Source organism: Sylvia atricapilla, chromosome Z, assembly GCF_009819655.1.
Source record: "Sylvia atricapilla isolate bSylAtr1 chromosome Z, bSylAtr1.pri, whole genome shotgun sequence".
NCBI lineage: Eukaryota > Metazoa > Chordata > Aves > Passeriformes > Sylviidae > Sylvia > Sylvia atricapilla.
The window spans coordinates 67,504,648-67,514,906 of NC_089174.1; the positions used below are offsets into that span (position 1 = coordinate 67,504,648).

Here is a 10,259-nt window from a genome sequence, read left to right on the forward strand (position 1 = left end):
TCTCACCTTCAGCACAAATCTCAAGCCTGGATGGAAGCTGCTTCTAGGAGGGCTCAGAGTCTGTGTCACCCTAAATCATCCCCATGTAGACCTGTCAATACCTGAAGGGGAAAGTGCAGCCCCTTACCAGTGGCACCCCCTTCCAGGTAGGTGTAAGGGGGCTGAGTGACCATCTCCACCAAGCTGATGTGGGGCAGCTGGGGGTGCATGTGGACTCGATACTCTAGCTACAGAGGTGCTGCATTAGAGTTGTGCCTTTTTCTCCTCACCAGCATCCTCTCTTCTGTCCCATCACCTCCTTCAAGCCCCCATGAGCCCCCAGCCCTAGCCCTGCTGCAGCCCTCTGGTGTCCATCCAGGTGATATATCAAGTCCTGGGGACCAAATGAACAAAAACCCCAGGTTTTGCATTGAACTGGACACACAGGGCTGCACGTAGCCAGCAGCCACTGTGCCCCTCCTGCACCATGGTATTGGAAGGACAGCCTGCCTGCAACAATGACCAGCAGGCATTGGGTTAAAGCAGGTGCAGGTAGCCTGTGACTGGAGCACTGCTCTGGGGAAGACCCTGCAGCGGGGGCAGATGAGACCTTTGCTCATCCTTGGATGCAATCCCACCTCTGTAATCCTTGAGGTTTTTTCTGAGAAAGGCGGTTCAACCCAGGGGGCCAAAGGAGATGCAGGGAAAGCTTTTATTGGTATCTTCCAGCACACGTCAGCCTGGTTAAAAAAAATCTTCATTTCTCGGAGAGCTTTTTAACACGGCTCAGGCAGCAATTGGTACAGGGACAGCAAACCAGGCTGCATCTGCTCAGCCCCAGTCACAAGCTCCCCGCTTCCTCTGAGATTGTGTGCGTGTGTGCGTGTGTGCGTGTGTGTGTGTGTGTGTGTGTGTGAGCGCGCTAGACACAGGCATCCGCTCCCAGCATCTTGCTGCCTCCTGCATCCTCCGGCAGCAAGTGCAGGGCTTTGGCTTCCCGGGTACCACCCTTGCTGCTCCATCCCCTGACAGGGATTTGCGCGCCGGGCACGGCATGCGGTGATCACCCACGGGTGGAGAGGGGCTCGTGGCCAGAAGCAGCGGCGATGGACATCGTGTGGGCTACTGTCTAGGGCTCGTGATCCAGACCAACCCTGATCCTGGTAAGTGGGGTTTTTTGCCATTGTGGGTGCTTTGCTGGGTGTGTAGTATGGGCTGTCCACAAATCGTGTCACCCTTCAGTGGGTTCCCCACTGTCCCCAGGATCCTGAAGCTAGGGAGGGTGACTAGAGCTCCTGGGATAGAATGCCTGGGATTGGGGATGAGGATGGGGTAAGAGGGTCCTGCTCAGGCATCATGGTCCTCATGTGGGTATTGGGTAGAGGAGCTGGGGAGAGAGAAGAGAAGAAGAAGTGCAGAGCTGGGCAGGAGCTGTGTCTGCTGCAGAGGAAGGGACTCTGCTGTCACGGCATTTTCATCCCCCTCTGGGAGATGAAAGAGTGCGACACACCTATAAAATCTGTCATAGCGCAGCAGGACAGGCAACCTGATCCAGCAGGGACAACAGCCACCAGCTCGGTGTCCCCAGGACTGGGACACACCACCCCCCCCCCCCCGCCCAACATCCCCACTGGACTCCCACAGCCCTGCAGAGGGTGGGAGGGTACCATCAGCCACGGACCTCCCTGCCCCATGGCAAATGGATCAGCTCACAGCAGCAGTCCCAGCAGTGCCACAGTTCCGGCATGTGCTGTATGGCTGGGAGAGGGGACAAGGGAATGCTGCCAGACCCCCGTGGCCATCTGCAGTCAGCTCAAGGAGGTGGAATGCAATGTCTCCTAAGCAGAACCTGCTGCCTTCATAGCCTGGTCCCACTCACCCCAGGCAGGAGCAACTGGCAGGGTGTGCAGAGCTGTGCCAGAGCCATGGCAGAGCCATGGCAGCTCCTCCCAGCCCTGCTTCATGCCCTTCAGTCCTGGGACCAAGTCCTGGGACCAGGATGCCATGGACTCTGAGATCCCAGGGTTTTCCTTCCTGTTGGTACCCCACCTCTCTGCCCGCAGGGTCCCTGATGCTGCTCAAAGTAAGGCACAGCACTATGAGGCAAAAGACCCAATAGCCTGGGGAGGGGCAGGGAGGAGGCCTGGCTCCCTAGTAGCCTGTGGGGACCAGGCACATCCTTCCCCCCAATCAGGACGCCTGCTCCTGGCACATGAGGGTGTTCTGCTCCACAAACAGCCCTGACACATCTCCTTGAGACTGGGTGCCATGGATGCTGCTCAAGGGTGCACCAGCCCAAGCATCCGCTGACCCTTCATTAGCTTGGCAGGGACTATCACCAAGGACACACTATGGGGCAGGTAACAGTCAGTCCTACAGACCCTGTAGCTCCACACCCCCAATACCCCAGGCCACCACTACACACCACAACAGCTCACCCTACACCCAGAGCCCCCAAGAAGCACTAATCCCACACCCCAGCTGCCACGGACACCACCCCACTCCTACAGCTGCTGCAACATCCCCAAAGTCACCACCCACCCCATGCCCACAGCCTCTGCAACACCCTGTGTGGGCTGTAACACCTGCCCAGCACTGCCAGCCACGCCATAGCGCATCCACCCCAAAACACATCCACCCCTCACACTTCATTCACCCTGTAACACATCCACTCCTAACAAACACACCCCCCTGTGCTGCTCCCCGATGCATCTGTCCTGTGCTCCTAGCCATCACAGCACCCCAGCTGCGCCACACTACGCCCACCTGTTTGTCACCTGCTGCCTGCACCCACCCCTAACCTGGCACCCCCATAACCCCAGCACAAGCTACGTGTGCTCTGCCAGGGGAGAGAGATTTTGCAGCCATGCAGGGACCACTGGCTCTGTTTGCATCCAGATGCTCTGCCCTGTTTCCTTCTCCTGGGGTGCCTCCATGCTAGCCACCAGCTCTCTCGCCTTTCCCACCTAACACAGGCTTAATCCTCACTCCAGCTGCACCAGCCTTACTTCCATGCCTCAGTTTCGCCCATGCAGAGAGGAGTGTGAAGCTGGGAAAGATGTGTCCGTGGTTACTAAGAGGATGAAGTGCTTGCTGGCTCAATGTTTTGCTGCAGGAATGAAGCAGCAAGGAGCAAATCCAAAAGAGAAGAGTGAGGGGAACGGGTGTTGCCCAAGGATCAGGGCAGGGGTGCAGGGGGCTGGAAGCAATGAAGAGAAGGGGTTGGGAAGTTTCCCACCACCCACTGTCACAGCCCCCAGTGCTGGCAGGGCTCGGTGGAGCCGGATGTTTGCAGGCAGCTCCTGCCTGTGCCCAGATTTAGCTCCTCTGTGGGGGCGACCTAAAAATAGCCCCATGGTGCAGCCTGGCAGCAAGGTCGAGGCCCCCGCACCTCTTAGGTCAGGATGAGACAGGTGGTGGTTCTGTTTGCCTCAGGGGTGGACACAAATAGCACTGGAGACACCTTCCCCCAAGGACATGTGGGGATGAAGGGGCTGCTCAGGTGTCTGGGCTGCTATGAGGCAAGACATTCCTGAGTCCGCCCTCCCCAGGAGAAGGCAAACTGAATTCTGGCTGGACCCCAAGTCATCCCAGGTTCTGTGTGAGGATGAAGTCCCACCCCACAAAGCCAGGTCAGGCAGGGCATGGGGCACAGGCCCCATGGGGTCTGGAGAGTGCAGAGTGCAAGTTTGGGGTACCTGGGGAGCAACGGGTTCTGTGGAAAGGCAGTGGAGCCTGGAGACTGAGTTCAGGGTGAAGCCATTCAGCCCTGGGTGTGCAGGCAGGGTCCAGCTGTGCAGTACTAGCAGGGGCAGGGAGGCCAGCAGAGCTGAGAATAGACACAAGTCATGATAGAAATGACACTGTCCAGGCTCCAGACATACAGTAGACACTGGCAGAAGGCACTCAGGGTAGGCTTGGGAGAGGACAGGAAACAGGGAGGTGGGCTGGGATCTTGCAGCAGCAGTGCGGTGCACGTGGGTGACTATGACACAAACAGACAGGAGAACCAGATTTGGGGGACAATACAGCAAGTCCACACACCAGCCACCCTTCTACTGCCCAGGCTGCCCCACTGCACTGCACGGTGGGTGGGGTTGGGTCACCCGGAGCTCAGCAGCACCATGGGGAAAAACTGCCAGCACACTCTGATGAGGAACACGTGTGGGTAACAGGGAGACTGGCGTGCTGTGGGCCACACACCTCTTTTCACTCTTCTTTGTGAGCCTAGCCCCTCTGTACTCTCTCCTCCCCACTTCTACCCAAACCTTGGGCAGGAGTAGGCCTGGATCTGGCCAACACTCGGTGGTGCAGGGACCTACAAAAGCAGATCTTGGGGGGATTTCCCTGTGACTTCTCCGACTCTCTCGCTCGCAGGCAGAGCTGCAATGCTGCCCAGCAGCAGAGCTGATCCTGACCACGGCAGATGTGATCCTGAGCCAGCCAGTCAGAGGGTGGTGGCACAGCGAGGAGGTAGAAACACCAAGGTGTTTCCTTCCCACTGGCACAGCTGCAGAGATGCTGTTGCTGTGCTTTGGACACGTGCCTCCAGCTCTGCCCTGCTCCCACCTTTGCAAAGCCCCAGGAGCTGAAGAATGTCGGGCACCAGCTCCGAGCCAGGCACTGCGGCCAACAGGTGCAAATACCCCAGCCCACACAGGCACACGCTGCTGGTCCCCCCACATGCAGGACAGGGCCCACACGTGTTGCATACCCGGCTCAGCGCGTGGGAATCTGCAGGCAGATGGTCCCGCGGTGGTGGGGAGAGGCTGGGAAATCACATGCGTGTGCACGCAGTGGTGTTTGCCTCCTGCCAGCATGCTCTGCTCCGCTCCGCTCGGCCCTGCTGCTGTGGGGTACCTGTAATTACCCTGACCAGGCTCCCTGCCACAGCAGTGCCCGCGGTGTTGAGTCCTCCTGCAGGCAGTGAGATCCCAGCGGCGTGCACGTGCCTGGCGGGGTGGGAGATTGCTGCTCCAATCTCCCTGCTTTGCCTCCTGGTCCCTGGGCACCTGCTGGAAGTGCCTCGTTGCTGAAGCATAGAATTAGAGAATAATTAAAGCTGGAAAAGACCTCTAAGATCATCAACTCCAACCATTAACCCAACACTGCCAAGGCCACTACTAAACCACTCCCCTAAGTACCATGTCTACATGGTTTTTAAACATTTCCAGGGATGGTGATTCCACCACTGGCCTGGGCAGCATCTTCCATAATGCAACCCCAGCATGGCACAGGGGAAGCCCTTGGGCCCACGTGGGGTGACACTGTGCCCCATGATGCTGTAGGCCAAATTCTGCTTATTCCCAGCTTCAGCTCACACCCAGAAAGACAGAGTCCAGCTTGTTATTGCTGCTGCTGTTGGCCTCCCCACTTAATCCTAAGATCTTCCCTTGGTATTGAAGCCAAACATCCTTCTTGGGACCCATGTGCCCCTGTCCCATACATTGCTCCCCTTCCCCCTTGCATCCTCACAGTCCTCCCATGGCGGGCCCAGCCTCCCCACATGGCTCCTTGCAGGATGCCCAATGATCACAGCAGCAGCACTCATTCAAGCAGGTGAGTGCAAGAAAGGCAGCGTGAAGGGGAATTTAAAGAAGGTGAGGAGTTAGCATCAGATCTTCTATGACCTAGTCCTGGGCAGAGCTGCAGGGAGGACTTCTTTCATCCTTGACTGGCCACAGAGTCTGTCTTCAAGGCAGAAAGGAGATGCGTGCAAGGAGAAGGATTACAGCTGATCCTAGTCCCTCTGGGTTTTACTGATCTGGCATGGGAAAGGCCTGGATGTTTCTTGGTAAGCTGGAGTCTATAGAGCCAGGGTGGGGAGGCATCCCCAAACTATCTCCCTGCCTTCTGTCCTACCCTCCCCACCCACCCACTCAGATCTTCCATGGCCAGGAATCCATCTCCCTGCAGCCACCATCATTACCCCAGTGTCAGTTTGTCACAGACCCCATTTCTGCCTGCTCTGAGCTGGTCCTCACACAGCTGGGGGAAACCACCGGGACAGCCTTTTGGGTGTCAGGGACATAGCACCTTCCTTCCCACCGCAGAGCCATGGGGGTGCTGATGTCCAGGAGGCAGACGGTGGAGAGGGTGCAGAAGGTCAGCTTGGCCGTGTCAGCCTTCAAGGATGGGCTGCGGGAGCAGCCATCGACACGACGTCGGGCGGAGGCGGCGACCACACGCCAGGGGACGCTGGAGCAGGAGGTGCAGGAGGGAGAAGAGGAAGCGTTGGCAGGACCTTCCCAGCCGGAGCAGAGCAGTGCCAGCAAGGCAGCCTGGGAGCGGCTGCGGGATGGCCGGGGCGTGGAGCCAGAGGAGTTTGAACGGGCCAACAGGTTCACACCACCAGCCTTCATCCGGCCCAAGAGGGAGCTCCATGATGATGAGCCCCCAGACATCAGCCTGGAGCAGAGAGAGCAGGTGAGCTGATGGAACCACAGAGACAGCGTGAGATGGATGGGGACAGGGCTGGAGGTGCACAGGGCTGTACAAGCACCTGACTGTCTGCCAGGCAGTGACAGTCTCGCAAAGCCCTACAGAAGTGGCTCAGTGGGGTAGGGTGCCAGTGGCCAGGCCGGGCAGATGGAGGTGCCACACTGGGAGGGGGGTGCAACTGTTCACATGTGCCCTGGAGGGACCATGAAAAGAAGTCTGGGCACAGGCAGCTCTATGTCTAGGGAAGAGAGGACAATTTGACCTACATGTTACTCTACCTACAGTCAACCAGCCTGCAACTCAAGTCATCCCCCCATACTGCAGTCCCTACATCCCTGCCCATCTACAACCAAACAGCTTACCCACCGATGCCCTCAATCCTACAGCCCACCCATCCACACCCACAACCTTACCCATACAGCCACCCACCCAACAAGCCTACACCCCAGCCCACCTACAGCCTTATATAGTACCATAAAGACATAGAATATCCTGAGTTAGAAGGGACTGACAAGGATCATTGAAGTACAACTCCTGGCCATGCACAGGACGCCCCAAGAATCACACCATGTACCTGAGAGTGTCGTCCAGGTTTAGTGCTGTGACCACTACCCTGGGGAGCCTGTTCCAGTGTCCAACCATATCCTGAGCCTAAATTACCCAGGGTACCCAGGTTAGTATCTCTTTGGAAGTGAAATGGAAATGTGCGGAAAAGCTTACAACTTATCCATTGACACTTACAACCCTAAAGACCAGCCAGTGTACAACCCTATGGTCCAGCCACCCACACATACCATGCTGCAGAGAACCTACAACTCCACAGCCCCACTGATTCTATAGCCAGACCCATCCACCCACCATTTATCCCCACAAACACACCCACCCTCCTCTAACTTGACCAGGCATGTCCCTCTCAATGACCTCTTCCCTATGCCAGCCCCACACATTCCCATCTTCCCATCCTCTCTGCTCCTCAGCATCCACCCCCACCTGCAAAGCACCATCCAGATCGAGAAACCAAGCCCCTGTCCACACGGTTCTGCTGAGCATCTGCTAATCCCTCTCCAGATCCTGAATGATGAGATGTGTGAGATCTGTGAGGTGTGGACAGCCGAGAGCCTCTTCCCCTGCCGCATCTGCCACCGAGTGTATCACGACGGCTGCCTGCGCCGCATGGGATACCTGCAGAAGGACAGTGCCGTGGAGGTGACAGAGACGGCACACACTGAGACAGGCTGGAGCTGCTACTACTGCGTGAGTGCCTAGAGTAGGGGACACCAGGCTACTGCTGGGTGGTGGGTGCTCCCCAGGGAGCTGTGCCCAACATGGACATGAGCAGGGTCCCACCTCCCACCCTGGTCTGGCACAATGGAGAACATGCTGCTCTCCAGTTCTCACAACCCACCTTGGCCTGATGGAGTCACCAGACACAGGGGACTGTGGCCCTTTGCCACCTCCCTACCCCTGCAGCTCCGCAGGACATTGTGGGGGATATGACACCATGGGCACATGAGATGCTGTAGCACAGCTGGAATGACCAAAGCTGGAGCCATCCCACTGCAGCACCCTTGGGTGACACAGCACAACAATTATCTGGGTGTCCTCACCCACTCACCTTCAAGGGATCCCAGTGCTGCCATATAGGGGTGCACTCCCTCCACCCCATGTTTTTGCCTCATGGTTCTGCTCTGCCCCCCACCCCAGGACAACCTCAATCTGTTGCTGACAGAAGAAGAGATGTACAGCCTGATGGAGACCCTGAGGAGCTGCAAGATCATTCCAGGTGTGTACCCTCCATGTAGTGGGTCCCAGATGGCTGTGGGATGTAGCTGGGGAGGTGGGTCCTCCCTTCTTCCTGGGCACAGGACAGCCAATCTGTCCCCTGCAGAGAGCTGCCTGACCCTGGATGACTTCCTGCACTACAAACACCAAGTGCACAAGCAGCAGTTTGAGCGTACCATGCCTGAGGCACAGGAGGAGCAGGCAGCCCTGCAGTTCAATGCCCTGGACCCTGACAAGAAGGGTCACATTGAGTGGCAGGACTTCCTCTCCCATGAGTCCATCCAGCTGCTGCAGAAAATCCGGCCGCAGGTATGGTTGTAGCATTCAGGGCTTGCTCCAATGCCTGTCACACATGGTCACAGCACCTAGGGCTGGCTACCATGGCCAGCAGCTGTGGCAGTGGCACTTGGGTCCAGCACCCACGCCCACAGCACCCAAGGTCAGCACCCATAGTCATGGCACACAAGGCTGGCTCCTACAGCTGATGCCCTTGGCTGTGGTACTTGGGGCTGGCAGGGTGGAGATCCCTAAAGCTTTGGGAATATAAGGAGGGAGGTTCCCATGGGATGGATGAGTACTCCACCTTTGCTTCTCTGACCCCCTAGAATGCTCTTCTGCGGCTGCTGACACCCAAGGAGCGGGAGCGAGCACGGGCAGCCTTCCTGGCCCTGGACCAGGACAATGACGGCTTCATTGGGGAGGCTGAGTGCCGCCAGGCCCAGCACAGCTGGTTCCGCAAGCACCAAAAGGAGATGCTGTCCTGCAATGTCAGGTGAGGGTATGCCCATCTTGACGTAGGGGCGAAATCCCAGCTGGGACTCCCAATACCTTCCAAAGTTTCAACACCTTCCAAAGGGGCTCAGCACATGAATGGCTGCCCCCGCTTCCCACCACCTCCCTTTCCCTGACAGCCCAGCCCTCTGCACCCTCTTCCCTCACCACCACAATTTGGGGTGCAAGGAGCAGGGATGAAGAGCATCTTCCTTCCTGCCACAGCATCAGCCATGTGGGGCCCATATCGGAGGGCAGCCCTGCCAGCAGCAGGAATGGCAAGAGCCCAGAGAAGATCCTGCCAGCCACAAAGCAGGAGGAGACCAGGTGAGGCAGGGATGATTAGGGGGGTAGTGGACACCCCTATTCTTGGGGGAGACCCTGGGGGGAGCAGTGTTGCCAGGGTGTCCAATGGGCCCACATCTGCCCACAGGAGCATTGATTGGCCCAGATTCCTGCGGGAGAACGTTGCCTACATCCTGGCCGCACGCCCCAACAGCGCAGCCCTGCACCTGCAGCCCCTCGCCTAGACCCAGCCGCGCCTCGAGGGGGCGGCACCACGCCCACCATGGTGACCTGTCCCACCCTCCCCTGCGGGCACAGCCGGGCACCCATTGGCTGGCAGGGAAGCGACCATGCTGCCCTCTACCCTGCCTCCCCCTTGGATTGGCTGTGAAGAGGATGTGTGCCGGGCTCTGACTGGCTGAGGGAGCAGGAGTGGCTCTCCGGTCTCTGACTGGTGGGGGGAAGCAGGGTGGGGAAGGGCGTGTCCCCACTGTCCCCTGCAGTCTGCAGGGACCAGGGTGGGGAAAGGTCCCGTGCCTGGGGTCACCATGGGGCACAAGGGGCAGGGAACATGCTGCCCTCATGATCCCCATCCCCCCACAACACCCAGGGACCTGCAGACAGAGCAGCATCTGCCCTGGGTACGTGTGGAGTGACAGCAGAACCCAGAGCACCCGTGCGCCCCCAGCCTCCCACAGCACCATGGGACAGCATGGCTGTACCTCTGCATGCCACAGGCAGCACCCAGAGGTCTGCAGCAAGCAGTGTCCCAGCTCATCAGCATGATGGACCCTCAGGGGATGTGGCTGGCTCCCTTTGGGGTCTTTCAGATCTCTGCCCTACTACAACAGGGGTTGGAGGTCAGTAGGTCCAATCTTGCATGCACAGTTCATGGCTGTGTCTGGAAGACTGTTCCCTGATGTGGCTCAACCCTTTCCTGCTGGTGACCAACTATTTAATACCAACAGCAATGGTGTAGGAAGAAGCACTGGTAACAGTAA

At 58.1% G+C, this 10,259-nt stretch overlaps 1 protein-coding gene across 1 annotated transcript; it reads left to right on the plus strand.

The window, feature by feature from the left end:
- Nucleotides 1-738: 738 nt before the first annotated feature.
- Nucleotides 739-9,639, plus strand: PHF24 (PHD finger protein 24). Its single transcript, XM_066339951.1, has 8 exons — nt 739-1,142; nt 6,033-6,405; nt 7,489-7,674; nt 8,125-8,203; nt 8,309-8,511; nt 8,808-8,974; nt 9,199-9,300; nt 9,407-9,639. Exons 2-8 carry the CDS (start codon nt 6,037-6,039, stop codon nt 9,501-9,503), a joined length of 1,203 nt encoding a protein of 400 aa, XP_066196048.1. The 5' UTR covers nt 739-1,142; nt 6,033-6,036; the 3' UTR covers nt 9,504-9,639.
- Nucleotides 9,640-10,259: the final 620 nt, after the last annotated feature.

Coding starts and splice junctions, on each gene's coding strand:
- PHF24 (XM_066339951.1), top strand. CDS start 6,037: ATGGGGGTGCTGATGTCCAGGAGGCAGACGGTGGAGAGGGTGCAGAAG. Junction 8,204..8,308: donor GAGCTGCAAGATCATTCCAG/GTGTGTACCCTC, acceptor TGTCCCCTGCAG/AGAGCTGCCTGACCCTGGAT. Junction 8,975..9,198: donor ATGCTGTCCTGCAATGTCAG/GTGAGGGTATGC, acceptor TTCCTGCCACAG/CATCAGCCATGTGGGGCCCA.